At 48.4% G+C, this 25847-nt stretch overlaps 6 protein-coding genes and 1 pseudogene across 8 annotated transcripts; 6 read left to right on the top strand and 1 right to left on the bottom strand.

The window, feature by feature from the left end:
- The first annotated feature begins 22 nt into the window (after window positions 1-22).
- LOC112340896 (pentatricopeptide repeat-containing protein At4g02750-like) lies at window positions 23-2815 on the top strand. Its single transcript, XM_024660074.1, has 2 exons — window positions 23-752; window positions 891-2815. The coding sequence occupies exons 1-2, from the start codon at window positions 23-25 to the stop codon at window positions 2813-2815; spliced, it is 2655 nt and encodes an 884-aa protein (XP_024515842.1).
- Window positions 2816-4376: 1561 nt separating this feature from the next.
- Window positions 4377-7683, top strand: LOC9639892 (endoglucanase 6). 2 transcript variants are annotated; one of them, XM_024660045.1, is made up of 9 exons: window positions 4378-4894; window positions 5200-5412; window positions 5467-5667; window positions 5754-5843; window positions 5899-6063; window positions 6123-6249; window positions 6300-6463; window positions 6530-6944; window positions 7013-7683. In XM_024660045.1, exons 1-9 carry the CDS (start codon window positions 4679-4681, stop codon window positions 7318-7320), a joined length of 1899 nt encoding a protein of 632 aa, XP_024515813.1. In that variant the 5' UTR covers window positions 4378-4678; the 3' UTR covers window positions 7321-7683. The 2 variants fall into 2 exon arrangements, with proteins under 2 accessions (XP_024515812.1, XP_024515813.1); XM_024660044.1 differs by having other exon boundaries at window positions 4377-4894; window positions 5200-5667.
- Window positions 7684-7933: 250 nt separating this feature from the next.
- On the top strand, window positions 7934-11233 carry LOC9639891 (BTB/POZ domain-containing protein SR1IP1). Its single transcript, XM_024660137.1, has 4 exons — window positions 7934-8441; window positions 8494-8563; window positions 8621-9814; window positions 9864-11233. Exons 1-4 carry the CDS (start codon window positions 8038-8040, stop codon window positions 10794-10796), a joined length of 2601 nt encoding a protein of 866 aa, XP_024515905.1. The 5' UTR covers window positions 7934-8037; the 3' UTR covers window positions 10797-11233.
- A 615-nt stretch (window positions 11234-11848) lies between these two features.
- Window positions 11849-18721, top strand: LOC112340895 (annotated as a pseudogene).
- A 116-nt stretch (window positions 18722-18837) lies between these two features.
- On the top strand, window positions 18838-20417 carry LOC9639890 (violaxanthin de-epoxidase, chloroplastic). Its single transcript, XM_002986171.2, has 4 exons — window positions 18838-19244; window positions 19321-19411; window positions 19516-19907; window positions 20042-20417. The coding sequence occupies exons 1-4, from the start codon at window positions 18838-18840 to the stop codon at window positions 20331-20333; spliced, it is 1182 nt and encodes a 393-aa protein (XP_002986217.2). The 3' UTR covers window positions 20334-20417.
- Window positions 20418-20639: 222 nt separating this feature from the next.
- On the top strand, window positions 20640-23039 carry LOC9639814 (short-chain dehydrogenase TIC 32, chloroplastic). Its single transcript, XM_024660106.1, has 8 exons — window positions 20640-20942; window positions 21010-21129; window positions 21184-21415; window positions 21473-21727; window positions 21781-21862; window positions 21913-22000; window positions 22060-22668; window positions 22726-23039. The coding sequence occupies exons 1-7, from the start codon at window positions 20732-20734 to the stop codon at window positions 22296-22298; spliced, it is 1227 nt and encodes a 408-aa protein (XP_024515874.1). The 5' UTR covers window positions 20640-20731; the 3' UTR covers window positions 22299-22668; window positions 22726-23039.
- Window positions 22599-25817, bottom strand: LOC9639889 (U-box domain-containing protein 13). 2 transcript variants are annotated; one of them, XR_002990338.1, is made up of 5 exons: window positions 25293-25817; window positions 25124-25240; window positions 24605-25060; window positions 23041-24554; window positions 22599-22951 (listed from the first exon to the last, which is right to left on the bottom strand). XR_002990338.1 is itself a non-coding variant. In XM_002986093.2 (4 exons), exons 1-4 carry the CDS (start codon window positions 25557-25559, stop codon window positions 23475-23477), a joined length of 1920 nt encoding a protein of 639 aa, XP_002986139.1. In that variant the 5' UTR covers window positions 25560-25817; the 3' UTR covers window positions 22891-23474. The 2 variants fall into 2 exon arrangements, 1 of the variants encoding a protein (XP_002986139.1); XM_002986093.2 differs by having other exon boundaries at window positions 22891-24554.
- Window positions 25818-25847: the final 30 nt, after the last annotated feature.

Genomic DNA, 25847 nt, shown 5'->3' with positions numbered 1-25847 from the left:
CAGCTATGGCACTGGCCAAGGCATGACACAGCGTGATGCCGCCTTCCACACAGCAGCAGGAGCAGCAGTAGCGTCGCCACCGCCTCCGTCGCGGTCGGAATGTATTGCTCTCATCCACTCGTGCACGCAAGTGACCGCGGCCCGCCGGATCCACGCCCAGCTCGGTCGATCCGGGATGCTACGCGATGATCAGGATTGCCAGCTCTCCTCTCGGCTCATCGCCATGTATGGCCGATGCGGGAGCGTAGAAGAAGCTCGCAAGGTGTTCGATGCCATCCCCGGTGATCGTGGCCACCACCACGCCGCCAGCAATGCGCTCTTGGCTGCGTATGCCGGCAATGGGCGACTGCAAGAGATGGAGCGCCTGTTCAACTCGATGGAAGGGAGAAATCTGGTGTCGTGGACTGCGATGCTCACGGCATTCTCCCGAAGCGGGCATCTTGTCAAAGCGGAGAGCGTTTTTGCGAGGATGCCTGTCCAGTTCAAGGATGTGGTCTGTAAGAACACGATGCTGGCTGCCTACACCCAAGCTGGACGCCTCCAGCAAGCCAGGAGGATGTTTGATTCCATGAACGACCGGGACGTGGCGTCTGGAAATGTGATGCTCACCGCGTATTCCCAGGCTGGGGAACTGTATCTTGCCAAGCAGGTCTTTGCTAGTATGCCCGAGTGGGATCTTATCTCATGGAATGCAATGCTGGCTGCGCTGGCTCTAGCCGGAGACTACGATGATGCAAAGAGATTGTTTTCACGCATGCATGCTAAAAATCTGATCTCCTGGAACACCATGCTCTCTGCATATGCCCAAAGCGGAGATCTTTGTGAAGCGCGCAAGCTTATGGACGCTATGCCCCGGCACAACATAATCTCGTGGAATTCATTCCTCACAGCTCATACGAAAATGGGGGACACAAGTAAAACGCGACAGTGTTTTGACCAGATGCCTGCAAAAGATCTTGTTTCCTGGAATGCCATGCTAGCTGCATACGCCCAACTCGGGCTTTTGGAGGAAGCACAAGAGCTCTTTCGAACCATGCCCGCGAGGAGCTTGATATCATGGAATGCCATGCTCACGGCTTCAGCACACGATGGCGACGTTGATGGAGCGGAGAAAATGTTTGCCACTGAGATTCCACTGCGAGATCTCGTCTCTTGGAATTCGATGCTGGCATTGTACACGAGACATGGTCTCATGGACAGAGCGAAGCTCTTGTTTCACCAGGAGATGGAGCAGCACGATCTAGTCTCTTGGAACGCGATGCTGTCCGGCTATGCACAGCTGAATGATCCGCAGCTGGAAAGTGCCCGACAGAGCTTTGTTGCCATGCCACAGCACGATCTCGTGTCTCACAATGCCATGATCTCGGCCTTGGCTTCCAGGGGCCATCTTCTTGAGGCCAAGTCCGCCTTTGACTCCATGCCTGAACGGGACGTCATCTCCTACAACGCGTTGCTTGGTGGCTACGTTCACGCTGGCGAGCTGCGAGATGCCGAGCTCGTCTTTTCTGCGATGCCAAAGAGAAATCAGGTGTCTTGGGCGAGCATGGCTGCCGGGTACGCCCGCGTCGGTGATGTAGAATCTGCGAAGCGGGTGTTCGACGCGACGCCGGAGCGGAATGTGGTGGCGTGGAACGTCTTACTAGCCGCATACGCCCACACTGGGCATGCCAAGGGGCTGTTTGACTCCATGCCGCAGCGGGACATTGTGTCATGGAACTCGTTGCTGACATCGTATGTGCAAGCCGGTGACGCTGAAAACGCCAAGAAGACATTCGACAGCATGCCGAGATGGAATAGTGTGTCATGGAATCTTATCCTCCACCTCCACCTCCATCTCCAGTCTTCCTCGCGGCACACCTTTGAGCTCCCACACGAGCATGACAATCAGAGCAAGGACATCGGGTGGTGGAATACGATGTTAGCGGCGGCTGGGGAGCAAGATGCCCGAAAGGCCAAGGAGGTGTTTGATGCGATGCAGCAGCGGAATCTCGTATCGTGGAACGCGCTGCTGTCGGCATACTCCATCAAAGGGAAAGAGCACCTGGAGAGTGCCAAGCACACGTTTGACGAGATGCCCGAGAGGGACGTGACGTCTTGGAATTGCCTGCTGTGCTCGTATGCCCACACCGGGTACCTGGAGGAGGCAAAGCTGATCCACGCCAGCATCCCGTATAGTGACGTCGTTGCCGACACAGCTATGCTCACTGCTTATGCGCACAACGGGCAGCTTGAAGATGCCAAGTGTTGCTTTGACGCTATGCCGCAGCGGGACGTTGTGTCCTGGAATGCTATGCTCACCGGGTTGGCCGCCTGCGGGCGTCTCGTAGAGCTACGCAAGCTCTTCGCCACCATGCCGGAGCGGAGCACAGTGTCGTGGAGTGCAGTACTGGCGGCTCACGCGGATTGCGGCGACTTCCCGTCGGTGGTGGCGATCTTCGAGGAGATGAAAGCTAGCGAGGTTCCGGACGAGGCTTGCTTCGTGTCGGCGCTGGCAGCTCTCAGTCACACTGGCGACTTGCGAGATTGCCGCAGCTGCCTGGTATCGATGCCTACAGACTACGGAGTGCGCCCGGTGAAGCAGCACTTCAGCTGCGTGCTGGACGTGCTTGGGAGAGCGGGGCATTTGGATGCTGCCAGAGAACTGCTTGCAAGCATGCCCTTCGCACCCGATGTTCTCGACTGGAAGTGCCTGCTCGCGGCGTGTAGGAACCACAAGAACACCCGGCAGGGAGCCATTGCCGCCACAAATGTTCTTGGCATGGATCCTAACGAGGGAGCGGCCTATGTGCTTCTCTCAGACGCACACACACGATGATCACACGATGAGAGACCTTAATCTTTGGCTTGTATTATAAGAACAGGTGCGAATTCAACGAGAAGGCACTGCTTCAGCAGTCGATAAGAATGGTGGGATCACAGCAGCATTCATCCAACAGGCAACAGCAGCACAGTGCTGCGAGACTGCAAATCACAATGTAAGCGATCTGTAGACTACTGGAAAGAGATTTACCATCCTTGGAGGAATCCACCGCTTCTCCGAGGCGGTGCTTGAGAGTAGTACTGTGGAGGAGGAGCAACAGGAGGAGGCTGCTGGTAATAGCCTGCACAGAGGAGGAGACCTTGATGACCCAAAGTGGAAATTTTGGAGAGTACCTTGAGGAGGATAACCTTGCGGTGGATATGGAGTCTCGTAGTCTTTCCCCATCGTTTCTTCGCTTTGCTCTAAGAAACTATCCAACGGGAGCCTAAAAAGCGATGGCTCTTTCGGATGACTTGTGGCGGTTTACGTGGAAGGACGCCACTGGTGGAGACAAATGGGGTGCTTGACTTGGGCGATTAAAGCAAAAAGATGCGATTCGCATTGTCTATTAAAGCAAGAGAAAGCGCGCGCTGCGCGTCAAAAAGGTGGGATCATAGCTTCAATAGGCCGGTTTGATGTTCATGGATGATTATGTACATTACACGGATGTGTGGAGTCGCTCGTATAAACGACATTTTTTTCTTTCTTAATCTATGACTAGGAACGATGGATCGCAGCAGCACTCGTCCACCAGGCAGCAGCAACACAGGGCAGCCAAGCTGATGAAAGTAAACTCCTGAGATCCGCAAAATGGAAGAAATAGAAGCTTGAGCTTTTACTTACCAGCCTCGGAGGAATCCACCGCCTCCATGCCTCCTTGGCGGAGGACCATAGTACTGCTGCTGTGGATAGTAGCCTGCTCGGTGCCAAGAAAAGGATTTGAGAGGGGGAAAATCTCCAGCTAAACTCGAGAGATCTTACTACCTTGTGGAGGATAGCCGGTGGGATAGCCGCCATGACCGTGACCGTGACCGTGATGGTGGTGGCCCTTTGCCGCGTCTTTCTTGCCCATTGCTGCTGGTTTATGTCAGAAGAACTTGAAGAAGGGCTTGCTTCTCTGGCCAAAAGAGCGCATATTTAAGCGCGGGGAGGAATATCCCTGGCGTCCCGATCGCGACACGCGGCGGCAATCGGTGACATTAGGTCAGTCGGCTCGAAAGATCTTGGTTGGGAAAAACGCTAAGGGCAGGAAAAGCAAAGGGATTGATCCGATTCTTCCCTGCAACTTGCAACAACTCTTATAAATCTGCATTGTCTGAAGACTGTATACCAGTGAGCTGGGATGGGCGAATGTGGGCCGTCGGATGGGAACCGGGGTATATGCCGCCCGCATTCAAAGCCGCCGAGAGGTAACCGCCGGCCGATTTAGGGCTTAAATCAGCATCCAAGTTAGGGCGAATAACTTGATTGTGGGATAACTAACTGTTAAAGCTTTTAAAGGGAGGCCACTCCACACACACACACACTCCATCGCGAGAGAGAGAGGAAGGAGTGTGCGTCGCTTTCCATTTCTTTTGTTGTTTTGCCTGGCCGCCGCTGCTGCTACTGCTGCTGCTGCTGCTGCCATGGTCTGGAGCTGACGAGTTCGAGCTCGCTTCGGCCCCCATTCTCGCTTGGGCATTCAAGACAGAACAAGGAAACACAGCAAACCCAGCCAGCAGCAGCTCTCTCATGCTAACCATAGAGGCGCATCCACATCTCGCATCGCTCTTTTCCTTAGAATGCTCCTTCTACTGCTGCTGTGAGTTGTAACATATCGATTGAGTGGAGGTCGCAGTACCAGGGCCGAGGAGGAAGAGCCTCCACTCCAGCACAAAGATGGCAGCAGCAGCAGCAGCAAGATCGGGCAGAATGTGGGTGCTGGGGTGGGCCGTGCTGCTCCTGGCCAGCGCCGGGCAGTCGGCCTTTGATTACAAGGATGCGCTGAGCAAGAGCATCCTGTTTTACGAGGCGCAGAGATCTGGGCGGCTCCCCACGGACCAGAGGGCGGCCTGGCGCTCCGATTCAGCACTCTTGGATGGGAAATCTCAGGGGGTAAGCAATGCGCGAGAATGTGGTATGCTGGTGTCGAGAGATTGATCTATATAGTTGTCGTTAGCTCATGATAGGATGCTAGATCTTCCAGTCTTGTGTGGATATATATGTCGGCTGAGATGTCGTTGTTGTGGTGGTGCCAACAGCAGCTAGCGGCTGTAGCTTAGTTGTTGCTTCTTGGCTTGCTTGAGCACTTTCGCGTGTTATAGATAGCTGCATTCGAGGATATCTTTCCCTTTCGGATGTGCCTTTGCGAATTGAGTACTTTGCGTTGTGGTGATTGATGGTGGCGCTGGAACTACCAGGTGGATTTGGTTGGAGGGTATTACGACGCGGGCGACAATGTCAAGTTTGGCCTGCCCATGGCCTTCACCATCACCATGATGTCGTGGAGCGCCATCGAGTTCCACAAGCAGCTCCAGTCGAGTGGTCAGCTCGGCTACACCCTCGACGCCATCAAATGGGGGGCCGACTACCTCGTCAAGGCACACCCACAGCCCAATGTGCTCTGGGGCGAGGTAAAAAAGTTAACCATGCTCTACTTGTGTATCTCACAACTTCCTTTCACTAAGGTGGGTGATGGATTCACGGATCACTTCTGCTGGCAAAGGCCCGAGGACATGACAACGCCCCGGAAAGCTTACAAGATCGATGCGAGCAACCCAGGGTCGGATTTGGCGGGCGAAACTGCCGCCGCTCTCGCTGCCGCTTCCATTGTCTTTAGAAGGCACAATGCGGCATACGCAAACAATCTCCTGGCTCACTCCAAGCAGGCAAGTGTAAAGAAGAGACGAGCTTTCTTTTTTCCATGACAGCTAAGTAGCATACTTACTATCTTCTTTGCTTTTGCGTCGTGCAGCTCTTCCAGTTTGCCGACACACACCGCGGCAAGTACGACGCCAGCATTTCGGTGGCTCAAAAGTTTTACAACTCCAAGAGTGGCTATGCGGTGAGCGTCCCTTATCATCAAAGATCCACTTGATACAGCAATGCATCAAATGCAGGACGAGCTGCTGTGGGCAGCCCTGTGGCTTCACCAAGCAACTCACGACGATTTCTACCTCAGCTACGCCGCCAACAATGCGGGCACTCTCGGGGGCCTAGGCTGGGACATGAAAGAATTCAGTTGGGACGTCAAGTATGCGGGTGTGCAAGTCCTTGCTTCCAAGGTATCCAAGCGACTCTTATACTACATGAACTGAAATTTCTTCCCTTTGGATGCGGACAGGTTTTGCTTCAAGGGAGAGGAGGGCAGCACGCATCGGTGTTGAGGAGCTACCAGTCCAAAGCCAATTTCTTCCTCTGCGCCTGCTTGCAAAAGAACGGCGGCGGAGGAAACGTCCAGCGGACACCGGGTGAGTGTTCTTTGCAACTTCTCAAATGTCACCTTACGTTTCACATGCAGGTGGCTTGCTCTACGTAAGATCTTGGAACAACATGCAATATGTGACGGGCGCAGCGTTCCTTCTCACCGTGTACTCGGATTATCTAGCAAGCTCCGGGCAGCAACTCCAGTGCCCGGGCCAGAGAGTTGGGTCAGGCGAGCTGCTTCGGATGGCACAGTCTCAGGTAAATTACTCTAGTCGAGTACCCTCTCCTGGATTGGATCAACGTTTCATGTGTTCTTCGACGCAGGTGGACTACATCTTGGGAGACAATCCTCGAGCGACGAGTTACATGGTTGGGTTTGGTGCCAACTTTCCCCAGGAAGTTCACCACCGAGCCTCGTCCATTGTGTCGTACAAGGTGAACCCCTCGTTCGTGAGTTGCCGCGGTGGATATGCAACCTGGTACAAGAGGCGAGACCGCGATCCCAACATTCTCACGGGTGCCGTGGTGGGAGGACCGGATCAAAACGACAACTTTGCGGACGAGAGGGACAACTTTGAGCAAACGGAACCAGCAATCTACACAAACGGCCCGCTCATGGGCGTTCTCGCCAGGCTCCACGGCGGCTACTACAACTCCCGCGACGACTCCGGATCCGACTTGAACACAAACCCAGTGGAGGCATTGCCGCTGCCTCCAACCAGTGCTGCAAGCCGTCCAGGTAGCTAATTACGTGCTGGTGGAAGCTTTTCTTTTCTCTGACACTGCCAGCCGCGTTTGCATATCCAGATGACTCGGTGGAGTTAACGCACGAGACAGTGGCATCTTGGCTGTTCAAGGGCCAGACATACTACAAGTACGCGGTGAATGCCACCAATGCATCCAAGCACACGCTGTCGAGCCTCAACCTCCGCATTGACAATCTCCAAGGCCCGCTGTGGGGGCTCACCAAGACCGACGCCACTACCTACACTTTCCCCGAGTGGCTGCATTCCTTGTCGCCGCACGGGAGCCTCGTCTTCGTTTACATCCAGCCAGCCGCAGCTGCGAAAGTCCAAGTTCTCAGCAGCAGCTGGGTGGAGGAGCGGGCATCGTGAGCAACGGCGTGGTTGATCCATCCTCTCATCTCGCTCGCATCCAGCGGCGGACGAGTCTATCTTCTACGTAAGTATGCTACCAAAGGCGGTGCTACAGCGAGAATAAAAACCAAGGTATGTATGTGTGATATACACAAGCAAGCGCAGTGTGCTAGCCCAAGCTAGCCGCTGGACGCTCGAGGTCTCATCCATCCGTGATCCGTTTGAGCTCGATCAGTCGAGAAGCTGCTTTGAGTTTCCAGTCGGGCGATGGAACAATAACGGACCGGTGTTTTTTTAATTCTTGAATGCGCTATTCGCGAGTATAAGCTTGTAATCTTTCCATGTGTGGAATTCCAACTCAAGAAATACGGGTTTTAGCTAGACCGAGGAGGATTGTTTCGTTTTGAGGCTCGAGGAAGAGTTAAGAGGAAGGGAAGATTTCGAGTTTAATGATTCATCGAGCCCAACCAACCTCTTAAATTCGAAACCAGAGAGAGAATGACGATTGACGATGACGACTGGATAATTTGACTGGGCCAACGCCAACTTGCTTTTAACCAGTGATCGTATTATCGCATATTCTCTCTCTCTCTCTCTCTCTCTCTCCCCTCAGCGCTAGTCGCTTTCCACACACTTGAAAATGCCCGGGATGGACGTGTTTGTGTTTCTCCCTCCCTTCCCATCTTTGTGTCTGAAGAAGAACGAGGAACTTCTCTAGGATTGAAGAATCAAGCCATGGCCAGAGGTGTGCTACTGTCCCCCTCTTCCTCCTGTGATCCACAGGCACAGGAGGAGCTGATGCAACTGGAAGAGGAAGATTTATGTGCGGCGATCGAGGAGTTCGCAAGGCCCGCGAGGATGGAGACCATCTTCGAGTCGTTTGAAGACGAGCCGGTGGAGCCAGAGATGCTGTCCAGCCCTGGGGTAGCAGCAGATGATCGATCATCTGCTGTGGGATATCCGTCCCGCCAAGAGAAGGAGCTTGATCGGGAGAGCAAGGATGTGGGCATGGTAGTGATGCATGATCACGGCAATGTCAATGTGGCATCGACATGGTCCTCGTCGTCGACATCCTGTTCTTCACCATCCTCTGCCTCCTCCTCGCCCAGACTCCTCCTCCAGCAGAGCGTCTTGGCATGGTGGGTCTGATTTATTGGATTCATTGGATTCATTGCTTTGGATGGTATGTAGGTGTGAGGCCACCGGAGCGGTAGCGAGGGTGAGAGTTCATGTCCAAGGCGCGACCTTTGAGCTCCACGAGGTACAGTTCCAAAGCTTTGGAAAACCGAGATACTGATCGAATGGCCATCCGTTACAGCTGCCGCTGGTGTCAAGGAGTGGGCTTCTGCGGCGAGTGCTCCAGTCGAAGAAAGCGAGCGGAGAGGTGGTAGAGGTGGAGCTGGGTGGCGACTTTCCTGGCGGCGCCGAGGCATTTGGGTGGGCGGCGGCGTTTTGCTACGGCGCTCACATCGTGGTGGAGCCGAGCAATGTGGCCATGCTGCGCTGCGCTGCCGAGTACCTGGAGATGAGCGCGGAGATGGGTCGGGGCAGCCTGGCGGAGCTGTGCGACATGTACCTCACCAAAGTGGCGCTCCAGAGCTGGGAGGGCAGCATCGGTGTTCTTGCCGCCGACATCCAACGCCTCCTCCCGCTCGCCGACGAGCTCCTCATTGTCACCCGCTGTGTCGATTCACTCGCCTCCATCGCTTGCACCCAGCTGGTGGACGACCAAGAATCCATTGCAGCTCCGGAGTGGTGGATGCAACAGCTGGTGGAGCTCCCATATGCCTTGTTTGCGAGGATCGTCGCTGCCACCCGGAGGCAAGGGATGGCGGAGCGCGTCATCGGGCAGCTCATGATCAAGTGCGTGGAGAGGTGGATATTTGGTCGTGGCGACGCGGACCAGCAGCACAAGAACAGGGACTACTACTTGTGGTGCGGCAGCCAGAGGCTGGAGAAGCTGGAGCAAAGGAGCGACAAGTGCCGGCTGCTAGAGTCCATGGTACGCTTGCTGCCCGTGGAGAAGCAGCAGCTGCTCCCGGTGAGCTTCCTCTTCCGGCTTCTGCGGCATGCACTGGGAGTCGGCGCTAGCACGGAATGCCGGCTCCAGATAGAGACCCGGATTGCCTGTCAGCTGGAGCTTGCGAGCGTGGACGATTTGCTACTGGGGCTGCCACTCAAGGATGGTCGGACGTCAAAGGCTCAGCTGGAGAGTGCCCGCCAGATTGGTTCGCTCTTTTTGCAGCAGCAGCAGCAGCAACAACAAGATGATCGTAAGCAAGGTGGTGGTGGAAGTCATGTGTTTAGCAGCAGCAGGGACGAAACACTGCTTTTCTTCACCAACATTGAAGCAGTGAATACCGTTTCCAAGATCTGGGATGGTTATTTGGAGTATCTGGGATATGATCCAGGGATCAACCCTGTCACCTTGTCTGACCTCATTGACGTCTTCCCGGCTTGTGCTCGGACAAGCCACGACCAGCTCTACAAGGCGATCCATGTCTACTTGAAGGTAAGTCATGTCTATCAATATGATCATCACTGCGAACGCTTTTGCGCAGTCCCATCCCCATGTAACACACTCGGAGCGACTGCTCGTGTGTAGGAGCCTCAATTGCCAGAAGCTGTCCCAAGAGGCGTGCATTCACGCCGTGCAAAACGAGCTCATGCCCCTGAGGACTATCGTGCAAGCTATGTTCATGGAGCAGCTTCAGAGCCGCCATCACTCGTCGCCAGCACCGCCAGTGCCCCCCAGCGGAGAGCTTCCCAGCCACGACACGTCTGTTGCTTGTTCTAGTCCCGAGCCTTGCAAAGACATCCGTGTCTCATCCTCCGTAGCCACCACCAACACAAACGGCAGGATCGCGGCCGAGGCAGCTCCGAAGAGATCATCCAGCCATCGGTTCCACCGCGAGCAGTTCAGCGGCTCCACCCAGGCGCAGCCCGATGATAGTAGCAAGTGCCCTTCGTCCGACTTCCCTTACGTCGTGGATTCTCAGCACAACACCAGGGCCTTGTATGTCAACCGTGACTTTGAAGCAGCCAAGTCGCGACTCAAGCACCTCGAGAAGGAGCTTGCGCAGGTGAAGAAGACGCTGCAACAGAACAAATGCCCGGGCATGGAGCACTTAAACGCAAGCGGCCCCAATGCTCACAAGAAGGCCTCCTACTCGACAAACTGTATAGGCCAAATGTTGCACAGCCAACGGGCCGGCATCAACTTTGGTCACAGGCTGCTCAAGACTTTTAAAAAGCTCGGGCTGGGGAGCTTGTGGAGGGGCAAATACAATGCGTGCTATGACGTTAGCAATACCACCACCACCTCCACCGACGTGGACGAAGAGGAACAGCACCGCTCCACATTCACAAGTAGTACTAATGAGTTTGAAGCTCTTCCTGCAAGATCCGGTACGAGGCCCGCCACTCCAAACAACAATCTATCCAGTGGCCAAAGGCGTCCTTGCCAGCACCATCGCAGTCACTCTGTTTCTTGAGCTGAAGTATCTCTCGCAAGCAAAGCAAGCGCTCAGATTGACCAAACTCAATTCAATGAGTGCTATTTTGGTGGTATTAAAAGCTTGCTTGGTATATCACAAGCAATGCAGGAGCAGGACGGACGGATGGACGGCGAACGAGCTCGTGTCATTTCTTTCCCTGCCATGGCCAATTTTTATTGTCGAACAGTGTGTGAAGCATCGCCCTTGGATGTTGCAATGAACTTTAGCTACCAGGATTTTCGGCAGGGATCCTGCCTGATCCTGGCGAATGTGAATTGAGTGCCCGTGATGTTGAACCGCCACAAACAAAAGATCTTCTTTACTTGAAATTTTGGCTTATGGGAAGTTGCTTTCAAGCATTAAAGATCGTCTCGTTGCTTTGTGTAAGACAGTACACGTTAAGTGTCCGCGTCCAATCCATCCACCTCCAAGTGCATGCGATTCATCCGGCTGCGCAGCTGAATCATAATGCTCGCTACAACGAGAGGAGCTGCCACATTCCATGGCGCCATCCCTGTCAATCCAAACCAAGTCTGTGTAAAACTGCTGCTTCGGCTCTGCTCATGCTCAGAGACAAGTGAATCAACAAACCGCCAAGCTTGGCCTGAGGACGAACAGTCGTTGATTGATGGTGAACCGCCCAGCACAGCACTTTGAAGCGCCATCCTGTCTGCCCTGCTTGTGTAAGCATGTCGAGAGCGTATTAACGGCATTGAATTGTTGATCCTGTTTGCTTCTCTTCTCCTTGCTTGCTCAACTGTTCTTGCTGTTGCTTGTGCATCAACTCCAGGATCAAACTCGCTTTGCGCCTGGCCCTGCTGGTGCAATTTTGCTCGAGCTCCACCACCAAGGCACGTACTGCTGAGATGAGTCGTTCTGGCCCAGAGCCAGGAGAACAGCAGCTGCATTCTCCTTGTTCCTTGCCAAGCCGGAACATATGAGCTTCGTCATACACCGCAAGACGCGTACCAGGCAGTAGAGCACAAGCGGGTGTAGGCTGGGCCTGATACCTCGATGGCATATCAGTGGCGTTCCTCCCATGGAGTGGTATGGGTCCAAGCAACAACCCTGTGGAGGTTATGCTTCCCCACTCTGTATCTTGCCCGTTATCTTGTAAGAGTGTTGTGTGACAAAGGAGTTGTATGCTTATGAGATTGCAACAGGGCAAATGTTGCTCAGTGGGTTAAGTCCCCAGCATCCCCTGAGCTACAATTCTGTGCCTTCGTCTCCTTATGTTCATGAGGCATTGTTTTGTAGCTTTTGTGTGTCTTTCGGGTATTAAGAGAGGTGCATGTGCGGCAATTGCTACTAGCGCCTCAACATGGGAGAGCTCGTCAATAGAGCATGCTCGGGTCTCCAAAGCCGCACTACCTAGTCTATAACAAATACCTCACGAGGGCATTCGCTATAAGCAGCAAAGCGACGCATGCTTGCCAGCTAGTGATGCTCCACATCCACCTGGAAGATGAGAATGCACTAATTTCTGAGGCTCATTTGGGTGCTGGGAGCCTGCTGCAACTTTCTAGACAGCCAAGCCACCTCTCTACTCTGGTTTCTCATTGGTGTTGTTTCCTGACTTTTGTTTAATTTAGTTTTTCATGGGGGAGCACAGCTTGAGACATTTTCGGGCTATTTCTCTGCTTGGCAACCACCAGAAGCTTGTACATGGAAGGATTGCTTGCATTGCAGCATTTTCCAAGATTGGGTATTTGTCTCCAGTGATGTGTTTTTGGGTACTTGCAAAAGCAGTAATTGTTTCAAGTTGTGGCAGACTTCAGCAGCAACTGTTACTTTCTAGTTTTTGTGGGAGTTCTACAAGCTACTGACATGTCCGTGGCAATTGTTCATTGGATGGACCCTACCATTATATGAGCATCAATGACTAATCCCATGACATATAACTTCTGGACGATGGATCATGCATGATTCAGGAGGGGTCCAGGAGCTCGCGGCAGGAAACCATATTGGTGATTGCCAGGACCTCAAGAGCATCATACACAGGCCAGCCTCAAGCTGCTCGAGGAGAACCATGGTGGTCCAAAGACCATACCAAGATCTTGATAAGAGATTTCTAATAAGTTAGAAAACACAAATTTATGCATTCAGCCATTATGCAATGTTTCATGTAGATATGTATTTGTCAGCTTTAATGAGGCTTTTTATTGTGTTCTAATCAAATTTATAGATTTGTTCTTTTAATACTCCAAGAACAATCCAGGCACTGTTCACAAAGGTAAGCCTGTCAATGCACAATTGAGCACTCAACAATCCATCCTGCTCCATGGCCTACTATGCCAACCTCAAGCTGAACTTGCAGTGGTCCAAGCTCATCCTCTCTCGATCCAAAATTTTCCTACTTTGCCACTGCTACTCCGCTGGAGTTTGATCATGACGAAGGGAAGTTGACCAAGTTCCAGCACAAGCTCTTATAGTAGGAGAAATCCTTCTAGCAGAATACTATTCACATTGACATTTTAAAGGTGCACTTTCAAACTTTAAATTTTAAAATTTCTATTTCAATTCTATAATAATTCCTTGTACTATACAGCAATATTTGGTTTATAATATTTGAAAGGTCTATGATGCTATATATTATTACTAGCATAGTGGATTGGATTCAATCTGGATCATTCATTGTATATAAACTAAAGTTATATGTGAGTACAAATATATGTAATCTATACAGTAGACAGCTTTAAGTCCCTAAGGAGTGCTTGCATTTGTGCTTTTTTTGCTTGATTTAGTTTTATCATTGTTGATGTAAAGATCACTAGATACTAGAAATATTCTAAATGGCACAAGGCTACATACTCTTTTTTATATAGCCATAAGTTATTTGTTTAAGTCCATCTTTCTTGCATGGTTTGCCATTAATGAACATTTTTCCTTTTCCTTTTCTTTGCCATCCATGGATGGGCAATTGCCTTGGGCAGTAGCTGGCTGTTCCTGCCTTGCAACAATTAATGCAATTTTTTAATGTTATGTAAATGCAATTGAACAATTGATGGTGGTGTTCACAACATTTAGTTTAGTTTCCTTTACCAATCTTCATGTCCAACTATATTTATTTTGTGGGAATCCGAGAGATGATGTGTACTATTGGTTTAATCACATCACAATGATTACCATTTATTATTTATGTGATAATGTTGGGTATATATTCAACTTTCCCAATTATTTTCAAAGGATGGCATTATAATAGTATGTATAATAGTTTGAGTGAACCTATTTATATAAGTTATAACTTTCTTTTAAATATTTCAATTTTGTATTTAAACATGTTGATGATTATAATGATGCATTCTAACAATTACATTCTCTCCATCAAAGGCTATTTGAGTTAATTAGTATTTTCTTCTAGAGTTTTTTACTTTATGAGGAGTTCAATATATAAAAGTAAATCAAGTTAGGCATATTATGGCTAATGCTTTGTCAAAATCTTGTGGGGTTTATACATACACTTGTGTTTCAGTAACCTTGGACTATATTCTTTAGCTGATATAATGTTATAAAACATTACCTCACCCACTTGTAATTACACATACTCTACCTTTACATTTTGTGAGGGATGATTTTGTTTTGCTAAAGGTTGTTGTTATTTCTACTCATATTCAAGGATGAGGACAAAGATGTAAACAAGGTCATGACATTCATTATTGAGTTGGCCATATATATTAGCATTATCAACGTTTTTTGGATTGACTTTTTTCATTTCTTGGGTGGAAATCTTAGTTTCAATAACATCATGTTAATGTTATTGTAATAGAAGGCCTTGATATAAAAGTTCTTTCAGGAAATTAAATGTTATGCAAGTAGTAAAGGGTTCTTGTGTGAATATGTCAATGACACTTTTAAAAGTATCATCAAAGGCTTCATTTGGCACCAATTCACTTAGTGTTTATTTTTTAAATTTGCTATATAATAGAAGGTCCTTTGTTATCCTTTCCATATTTACTGATAGTTTTAAATTTATTTTTGACAATTTATTGCCAAATGTTGTCATGTGCATTTATATCATATAATAAAGCTAACCTTCATTCTCTATGGCAATAGCTATTAACTTGATTGTGTGCATGGGTAATCACAAGTTTAAGGATCAATCTTTGTAAGTGGTGCTAAGTCAAGCTTTTAACTTTATTATTAATATAGATTAATTGAAATACAATCATGCCAAGTGTAATTATGAGGCTTTCCTCTTATCTCATACTTATTTATATTTTTTCCATTCCTTTTGCTTTTATTCCACTCCATCCCATTGTTTTACTTTTATTTCAATTATTTTTGTATTTCCTTCCATTTTTCCTTCAAGATTTTTTATTTCCTCTTCAAATCCTTTTGATGATCTTGGTGAGATAACAATTAATCAATTGAAGGAGTATATTAATCTCTTTAAATTTGACTTATTTTCTAGGGCTAAGATTGCAATGTATCATTTTATTGTAACTAAGGATGCTTAATCAAAAAATTTATTTAGTTTCAATCATCAAATGAGATTAAAATCTTATGAGTCAATGTCAAAAAAATTATTGGAAAAGGGTATTATCCAAAAGTATTGAAGTCCCTAAGTATATGAACTTCATCTGGTGATGACAGAAGCATCTTGCATCAACTATTACCTATTGAATATTATGACAATGCCAAATGTGTATGCATACTACAAATCTCCTACTTGCTGCATTTGTTCGAGAGGAAATTAAAAGAATCAAGACTAAAATCGAGACCTTGAGTATCTCTCTCTTGTCTTTCCCTCTCGGAGTTTGTTCATTTGGGATGAAGCCATTAATTAGATCTTGGGTACTAATAAGTGCTATAGTTGAAGAGGATATCTCTAAGACTATTTCCATGTATCATTTGGTTTATATGAGTTTTTAGTGATGTCATTTAGGTTAAATGATGCTTTGATGACTTGCCAATATATAATAAATGAGGTTCTTTACGATATGCCAAAAGTGACAATTGATTTCATATGTTTCAATATCACCTTTGGGTACTAGCAAGTGTCAATGGATGAAGAGGATATCCTAAAACTACTTTTTATATATTATTTGGTTTGTGCAAATTTTTTATAATGTTTAGGTTGAATGATACTTTGGTGATTTTCTAATATATAGTTCTTTGTGATATGTCAAAAGTGACTACTGATTTTATTGATAATATTTTGATCTAAAGGGGATATAAAAGAAGCATATTCATGATGTATGAAAATTTTATAACTAAAGTTCTTTATGTTGAAGTTTATAAATGATGTGTAGTACTTTCTTAGTATATCTCAATCATTTTATTGATCACCTTTCTAATGATATTATATAGTTATGAGTGTTGTGTAGGTAAATATCCCAAAACCATTAACCAATTAGAAAATAAAGTGCATTTTTGTTTATAAGCCTTTTCCATCTATATTTGAATATTTATGGATTATTTTCTACTCGTTCTCTTTGGTTGTTTATAATCAACCACACTGACTAAATTGGATTACTAAATGTTAATCTCAATATGTGGTATAATTCCCTTAACCAATTAATAGAGACAGACTCAAAACTTATTTAATACCAAATTGCATAACCATAAATCAATCATATTTTTTGCTATCCAAAGCATACGCAAAACTATATTAGTATGCTTACCACACAAGTATAGCTTTGTATATGTATTTCAAATATAATAGGATCTGAAATATAATAGCAAACTCATAAAATTGCATCATAAAGAAGTTTTTATGCATTGTCGATTAACTTTAGTTGTGCCTTTCCACTCTTACCATATACCTCATCACCTTTTAATTGATGCTAGAAAACCTAGCTAGTTTGCACAAAATGCATTGAAGCATTTCAAGGATAGACATGTCTCAAGCTCTAGATAACCACACATTCAAACACTCAAAAATATTACTTATCAAATGTTCAAATTGTTACCCTTCCAAAAATGTAGTTACCTAATCCTTTGACTTTATATCATTTAGAGTAATTTCCTCTCTAATCAAATCAAGATCAACTCAAAATGCCCAATAATAGCTACATTTTTCATTGTTGTTCATAAATCATCAATTGAATCATACTTTACCTGAAATAAGCTTAATAAGATCTATTTAGTGGGTAATTTTTTCTAGGTTAAATTAGAATATTTTTTTGAAATGCTCTTAAACTTCAGAATTGCATTTCAAACCTTCAAGATGTATATTTGCAAATATACCAAACTTGAGGGGCCACTTTCTTATAAATTTAGTTCTAAAGCTTGTTCATATTTCAAGAACAAACCCTCTCTATGCCCTGGTCACCAAAAGCACGGGGACAAGATATCATAATGGTAAGCGAGTTGGTGGCATTTTAGTGGTGGGATTTCACAAGGGTGCATCTTTTATTTACATAGGTGCTAATATACTATTTTGTTTTCAGGTGCACATAAAAATATTATACACACAATCATGAATCATCCATTGTAATATTTGAATGGGATATACCACATAAACAGATACTTCATGTACTTCATGCCACATGTGAAACCATGTCTTCTACTTTTTTACAAGTGATTTGATGATTTATGGAACTTGGAAACAAGAACATAGAAGAATCTCTATTTGTGCCTTGATTGTGGTCACAACACTCTGCTACCCAAGATGCTTAGTTGTGTCCAGCACACTACCCAATACAGCAGGATATCACACTCTGGCTCATCCAGTGTGCACAATCTCTATCAATCCATTAATAGTCTCATCCAATAGCCAATGTCTGCTTCTTCCATGGGATTCCATTCTTTATCAAACTTCATTCTTGGTGAAGAGCTTGAGTGCCATGTCACAATACATATGACATTTGCAATTCTTGCCTATTCTAAGGTAGAGATTGGCCAGACTCTAAATCAACCCAGATGCATGTAGCCATGAGTGCATGCTCAATGCCCTCTACAATGTCAGTAGCCCTAATCAAGTGGTCTAACATGGCGCCAAATTAATGCAACCAACAATATACAACAGTCATGTGGAATGTGAAGACTCATGGCCAACAGTCTTTTGGGGATAGCATCTACAATGTATGGTTTAGTTGTGCTTCCAAATCATCTCATCATGCATTCCTGCCATTCTGAAGAAGATGATAATGTGGTAAGTAAATTGATGTGAATTAAGAATTCATGTGTGGCCGTGAATCAATGTGCCTTTGAAAAAAAAGTGGCAACCAAAAGATTATTTTGCTAAACACTTGAAGCACACATATGTTTTAATTTCATATATTTTGCAGTATAATAAAATTTGTTGCCACACTACCCACCTCAGTACTTCTTGGCATGCCATAATATGTTTTTGACACACATAGACTTGATCACAAAAGAGAAATCTTTAACTATGTCCAGAAAGGCAGCAGTGAACTGCCTGCTCTGGAAATCCTTGGCACGGTGTCTTTCGCATTAGGTGCAACTGTGCTATTTCTCGGTATGGAGTTTTGGGCTAGATGGGTACACAAAGCGCCATGGCACTCTTGCTTGTCGAGCATGCACAAGGTAACGCACACACAAATTTCCAACAGTTAATTACCACAAGCCTCTCTACAACAGTCTCATCGCCAAGGTCCATTCGAGCTCAATGAACGCAGTCCCCGCTATAGCTCTCATGTCTTGCGAATTCTCCCACCACGGACTCCTTCCTGGTTTGTGCTTTTGAGCAGTAAGTAATAGGATGTAGTTTCGAATTGCAGGGCCTGGGCATCACCATCTTTAGCATGGCCTATATGTTTGTTCAAGACGGCCTGGTGCACCAAAGGTTTCCACTGGCCGATGTGCCATACTTCCAGAAGATATCTTTTTTACGGCGTTCCGTACGGTTTGTCCTTGGGACTTTTGACACACTCGTTGCCGGTAGGTGGAGCAGTAAGCTGGCGCAATTACGTGTCAAGCGCAATAGGATTTCGTTTTCTTTTCCGTAAAAGTAACGGCATCCCACGCGTCCTCCAAGCTGTGTGTGTCAATTCTAGAAACGTGCGTTTTTGCCTGGAATCTTGGCGGCGTGGAATGTCCCAGGCCTCAGATTGAGAAGGCCCACAAAAGCAACATGTTGAGAAAAAGGACATGGTTCGAGCTGCCTACAGAAGGGGGAAGATCAGTGTCGACGCCCCCCCACCTCGGGTGTTTCACGATCAGTCCCTTGTTTGTTTGGAGGCTTCTTGAAATGTATCACTGCAAGGCCGTAGGATGGGCCTTGAAGGAGAAGAGTTGCAAGATGTTCTATGGCGTGCAGGTAAAGAAGGAGCAGATTGCCAGTACCACGGCTCCGCACCGGCTTGTACGAATCCGAAGAGTGGAGAATGTAGCAACAAGAAGTACCGGGCCGGGATTCAAAGTAAATGCATGGGGCTTGATCCTGGGAACGTGTTTGCTCTTGCACCCAGCAAACCAAGCTGTGGCTCTGGACATCGAGACCGCTCAAAAAACATGGAAATGTCTTTTGGGTGGATGCAGGTGCTGTTGTGCTCCACCTCCTCATTTGTTGGGATTCGTTGTTTCTTGTGAATCCAGCTGATCGCATGTTCTTCAGATCTGAGCTGGTTCGATGCGTGGGAGATCCTTCATGCGCTGCCAATTTAGTTTGTCTGGAAACTTGCAGTCCAGGAGACTTGAAGTGCCAAGTATTATTTGATTTTATAGACTTTCTGGGATCAAGTTTTTCACTCTGTTTCTGTTCCTCTCTCTCTCTCTCTCTCTCTCTCTCTCGTTTTGTTTCCGAATATAGGTCAGATGTGGAGACATTTTCCAGAACAAGGTCGTAGAGGAATTCAACACATGCCTCCTGAGCAAAAAAAAGTGCATCCCTCAAAGTGCCAACGACGGCACCTACCCGGTACCAGACTGCGCTTTGGTGGAAAAGTTCAACACCCAAGACTTCACAGGCACATGGTATATTACCAGCGGTCTCAATCCCTTGTTCGATCTCTACGATTGCCAAGTCCATGAGTTCTCGGCCAGCCCCAACAAGCTCACCGGAAAATTGACGTGGAGGGTGACCACCCCCGACGGCGGCTTCATCACACGCGACGCAACACAAAATTTTGTGCAGAAGAATCCCAAACGCCCGGGAGTCCTCTCCAATCATGACAACGAGTACCTCAATTACAGAGAAGATTGGTGAGCAAACGTCCAACAACCGCCATGAATCTTATAAGGAAAGCTTCCGTGTGCGTGGGTCCGGTGCGCGATTGCCAGCATAGCTGCGAATCCTTCATGAGCAATTAATGGATTGATTGGGGGCTCTTGCGCAGGTTCATCGTCTCCGCGCGGCTCAACAAGCAACCGGACGACTACATTTTCGTGTACTACACCGGGTCCAACGATGCATGGGACGGCTATGGTGGGGCTGTTGTCTACACACGGAGTTCAAGCCTCCCCAAGTCCATTGTCCCCGAGCTGCGGCTTGCTGCTGCTAAAGTCGGCTTGGATTTTGACAACTTCAAGACGACTGACAACAGTTGCACTCCGCAGCCATCTTTGTTTGCTAAAGTCCACAAGAGATTGTTCGAAGGAGAGAGAGCTCTAGCTAATAGTTCTAACTAGTCATTATTCTCCTCTCTGTGTTTAGAATTGTTCTACGAAGTGTCTCCTACGTAACATAACCCTACATCCTAACTTGCCACGCTATCAGACAGCAAGGCGAGCAAAGAACGGCAGAATGTAGCAAGACAGCGAGGATGCTTTTGGCTCAGAGCGAATAAAATAATGATACATGGTGTTTAGAATGTATTACACTCCTTGAACTTGAAGCTCTCCTCCGTTCCACCGAGGTAAATGGCCAGATATACGCCATAAGGCACGAAAACATTGTCATGATGGCGATCTCCCAAGATCTGCAGTCCCTAACAGCCCTTGAATTCCTTCATTCACGTGAAAAACAAAAGGACAAGGTGACCCATCCCTCCCAGCCACCCACGGACCAGTGGTCCCGTTACTAATGAATGGTGAGTGTGCTAAGGAGTTACCATGTAGGAGTCTGTGGCGTATTGGAACAAATGGCAACCCGTTTTGCATCACTCCAGCTCCAGTTACCAGTTGCATCAGCTGCACCAACAGCGAAGCCCAGAAGTAGCAGGAAATGCAGCAAACGTGCGAGATCCAAGGTTGTGGCACGGGCAGCTCCGCCTCAAGAGGCCCTTCTCGGATCACTGAGTAAGCAGTTGTGCTGTTCTAGATTCATGGGTATGGTCGAACAGCAAAATGAATGAATGCTATACAGAGGAGCTCCAGAGCCTTGTCTCCCCCAAGGTTGAACAGAGCCCAAGGAGCCGCGCGAAATCGACTGCAGAGGAAGTCATGGATGGCATCTCCCTTGATTCCAAAGTTGTTCTCATCACAGGTCTGGGAATTGATCGGTTTCGGCATCGACACCATACCTTTCCTCCATGTACAGGCGGTAGCGCTGGGATTGGATTCGAAACATCTAGAGTGCTCGCAAGAAGAGGTGCTCATGTCGTCATTGCCTCCGAGAACCTTAAGGCTGCACACGCAGCAAAACTCAAGATTTTGGAGCAAACACCCAATGCACAGGTCACCGTGCTCCATCTCAATCTCGGGTCGATGTACTCTGTGCGAAACTTCGTGGCTAAGTTCAAAGCTCTGGGCCTGCCACTTCACATACTCATGTAAGTATCTTCATACACACAAATTAAAGCTCATGGTTGACAAAGTTATGTCTGAAGTAACAATGCAGGAATCGCTTCAAGCCAGTTCGTCCTGTCAGAGGATGGCCTGGAGATGACATTTGCAGTGAATCACGTTGGCCATTTCGTTCTCACTCACTCACTGCTCGACTTGATAGAGGAGACTGCAACGCAATCCGGCAACCGAGGCAGAATTGTCGTTGTTGCTTCCAGCCAACACGAGAGTGCTCGGGGAATTAATTTTAAGAATCTTCACAGAAAAAGTTGGATGTTCGCAGTCCCTGTTTTGCAGAGGTATAGTATGGTATGGTTATAAAGAAAACTTACACATTACAATGAATTTGCAGCATTCATGGACTGTCCACGGTTTATGCACAGACCAAACTTGCCAACATATTGTTTGCCAAGGAACTGGCACGTAGACTCGAGGTTGGTCCTGTTTACTTTGTTTTTGCTCCTCTGGTCTGAACGTTCTCCAGGAGCAAGGAGTGAACATCTCCGTGAACGCGTTGCACCCTGGAGTATTCAACAGCAGCTTCGTTGAGAAATTTGCTGAACCAGCAGGCTGTGAGAAAGCTTACCTGAATATTCCATCTGGATTGATTCTGATCTTTGCCCCGTTCCAGTGGCATTTTCGTGGATTGAACCATTCTTGAAGACGATTGAACAAGGAGCAGCTACAACATGCTACGTGGCGGCACACCCAGATGTCGAGGGCATTTCCGGAAAATACTTTGCAGACTGCCAGGAAACCTCAGGCAGCAAGTATGCCAGCGACATGGAGCTGGGCAAAGAGCTATGGGCCTACACAGAGGACCTCATCGCGTCCCACGCTAATCTAGAAGACTGCCATCTGCCATCTTAGCGGCTCCCACTATTGTGCGGCTTTCACTGTCGCTCTGGATCTTGCTCGCAGCTCTATAAGCTGTTTCACACCACCTCGCATGGAATTTCCAGGTGTGTTATACCGATTCTTTCTGAGCTCTCTCCAGGTAAGCTGCGGCAACAGATTTATATTATGTAGTCTTCATCAGGCAAGTTCATCTGGAGAAGTACGCAAGAACCGAAGAGGATGAAGGCTCCCATCGTACAAAGCCACAAAGATTCTTGGCAGCTCGAAGAAAACCAGAACGGAGAGCAATCATGCCACAAAATTGACCGTGTAGAAGCAGAATCTCGCTAGTTTTGGAGCAGCTTCTCTAGGAGAAAGCACAGGCACACAATTGCCACCCAAGGTTATTTGCTGCTGTAAGTATCCAAGTGAGGTTGACGAGGGCATTTGCATGTGCCAGACCCATATCGACAGCTTACTTGGGATACGACATCCCAGAAGCATTGCTGCCAAATGCGGACTTGGTTGCAAGTCCCCCAAACACCGTGAGCAAACGAGCACCACGGAACTCTAGTTCCGTTCCAACACAGTGCGAAGAAACGGAGCTTGGGGAGTCCCAAACAAAGACGGTAACTCCGTATTCGTCGTACATTGCAGTTTTCCGGAACGGATTACAAGTATTTATCCTGAGCCAACGGAAAACGAAACTCCAGGAGTCAGAAAGCAGCCGCGATTGCGGCAGTGGGACAATCCAAGTCACGAGCATTGTTCTTACTTGATTGTGGACTTTCTGCTGCTCCTGATGTTAACGAAGTCGGGAGTATCTGTGCCTCTTCATGTGTGAAAGAGCGAAGCCAAAGTGAATCACTTAAAAGGGCAGTTCCTCTTCAATCATTAGGTGTCCGCGTCCTCTAAATGCATGGTCATCACGGCTGTGTTGGAACAAGAGGAGCCGAGAGCTCCGCATGTCTCAGCAACATTCCATCCAAACCAAGCTCGCGTTCGTTGAATCTTGTCTCTGAGCCGAGCCGCAGCAGCACTGTGAATGAACAAACCGCCAAGCTCTGCGTGTGTTGTTGATTGATGGTGGACCTTCCTGGGCAACTTTGAGCACAGAGCACCACCCTCCATGTGTGCAAGCATGTAGAGAAAGTGTTGACGACATTGAGTTGTTTGGTCCTGCCTGCTTCTCTTCTTCGTCTTACGTTGTTATTGTTGCTTGTTTAACTGTTCTTGCTGTTGCTTGTGCATCAGCTCCAGGATCAAGCTCGCTTTGCGCCTGGCCCTGCTGGTGCCGTTTTGCACGAGCTCCGCCAAAGGCACCCCGGCGTCGTACTGTTGCGCTGTGACAAGATGAGCTGCGTCGTTCTGGCCCAGAGCAAGGAGAACAGCAGCTGCATTCTCCTTGTTCCTGGCCGAGCCGGAACGTATGAGCTCCACCAAAAGTGGGATGGTTGACTCCTGGCCGATTGCAACGCGCCCCTCCTGGTGCGTTGCGAGTATTGCCAGAATAGCCAAAGCTTCATCCACCATGCCTGCGTTTGGATCCAGCAGCTCCATCAGCGGCGGAACCACGCCAGCTCTCACTGCCTTGGCCTTGTTGCCTTGGTATATGGACAAGTTGAAAAGGGCAGTGGCTGCGTCCTTTTTGCCTCGGGGAGTGCCTTCTCTGAGCAAGTTCACTAGAGCTGGAATCGCAGCCGTCTGGCCAATCGTCACCTTGTTATCGTCCACAACCGAGAGGCTGAAGAGCGTAGCAGCGGCATTCTCTCTTGCCTCCATGCTGCCTGACTTGAGAACCTCGACAATCGGATTTATAGCACCTGCCTGGACGATCTGAGCCTTGTTGGGGTCGTGGATGGAGAGATTGAGCAGAGCGGTAACTGCATGCTCTTGTATCCGCGTGTCCGTCGATGACAAGAGTCCAATCAGCAGCGGAACACCTCCAGCTTCTGCAATGCAAATCCTGTTGTCGATGCTTCTCTTTGCCAGCAGCCTGAGGTCCGCCACAGCTATCCTTTGCACATCCACTTGGGGGCTGGAAAGCTTCTGCAGTAGCGCCTCTACGGCCACCCTGTCTCCACATGCTTCCAAGTCGGACGAGTGACCACCCCGACTCGTGCCAACTTTCTTTGGCAGTTCGATCCCGTTGGTTTCGCACCACTGACAGATGAGACTCCGGAGAACATAGTTTGGAGTCAGCACCAGATGCGGGAGCGTCTGCTGCGTTATCGGGCATGTCTTGTGGCCGGCATCTAGCCACTTTTGGATGTAGGAGCGCTCGTAAGTCTGCGGAATCACGACAATTAATAAAAGAATTCACGATGAGAGCACGTAACCTGGCCAGTTGCAACGATGACGGGGTCTTTCATCAGTTCCAGCGAGATTGGGCACCGGAAATCCTCTGGAATGGCTGGGTTGCTCAGCTTGTCTGATCGCGGTGACGGTGACAAGGGATTTCTCATAGCGAAGTCAACTCGTGCTTTGTCGATTGAAACATAAGGTTCGTCCGCGTCCGAGATGGCAATGCCCTTGAGCCTTCCCAGCACCATCTTGATTGCAGCGTCAAGGTCACCACCTTTGTCCAGCTTCAGGCTCTCCTGCGCACGAAACTCCTCCTCCTTTATCTCGGACCAGGTTTTGAGGTGTAGCTTGTCGGCTAGTCTCTCCGCTGCCATTCTATCATAGTCTCGTTCGTCACTCGTGCTGCATCGCATCAAGTCCTCGATCAGCTCCGTGTCGATAACTTCTGCTTTGCCTTTGGCCCTCTTGAGCTGCGCATGGAGCAGCTCCACCTGCGCATGGATCACAATCATCATCGAAAGCTCACCAAGGAAGACAGGTTTTGGTCGACATACCTGTTCTCGGACCTCTTCCGAGAGATTCAGTGAATTGTATGGCAGGGAATCTAGCACATGCTCCAAATCCGCGGTCACGGATTGGAAGCTGCTGGCAATTCCTTCTCTTTTCATGATCTAGATTTCCATCCGCAGTTCAGGCAAGTCAAAGGAGAACTTTGCGGCTTACCAGGAAAATTTTGCTTCCCTTGTGGCAGAGAGAGAGGAGGTCCTTGGCCGAGTGGAGAACGAGCTTGAGGTCGTGGAAGGGGCGAAGGGAATCAAGCGAGCTGGCCTCCCTCGCCTCCTCCAGCAGCGGGGCCAAGAGCTTGAGTCGGCGGGCGAGATTGGTGCATTCCTTGCGGTGCGATCTGGCGTAGTCCCCCAGGGATGATATCTCGTTGAGCAGCCCAATGAGAGTCTCCACCAGCTCCTGGAACTCACCTTGTCCGGCCATAGCGGCCTATGATACCCTAATCAATCACCAGGGCAGCTTAGATCTCGCGTGACTCATGGAGCTCGTTGTAAACGCGTTGCAATCACGCGGCCGCTGGAGCAGCCCTTGCCAGGAATCGAATTGACAAATCCAAGTGAGAGAGAGAATTAGAGCCACGAGATCGAAGGGAGAAAGCCCCAGCCGCCCTGTCCGACTTTGATTCATTCACACAAAAATCAAAATTTCGCCGCCAGCTGGCGGGAGAATGTGGCGTCACGCGTACACGTCAGCCCTCGTCCTCCCTCCACT

Source organism: Selaginella moellendorffii, unplaced genomic scaffold (assembly GCF_000143415.4).
Source record: "Selaginella moellendorffii unplaced genomic scaffold, v1.0 SELMOscaffold_72, whole genome shotgun sequence".
NCBI lineage: Eukaryota > Viridiplantae > Streptophyta > Lycopodiopsida > Selaginellales > Selaginellaceae > Selaginella > Selaginella moellendorffii.
The sequence above is the reverse complement of the archived record's forward strand: the minus strand, read 5'-3'. Positions and strand labels throughout refer to the sequence as shown.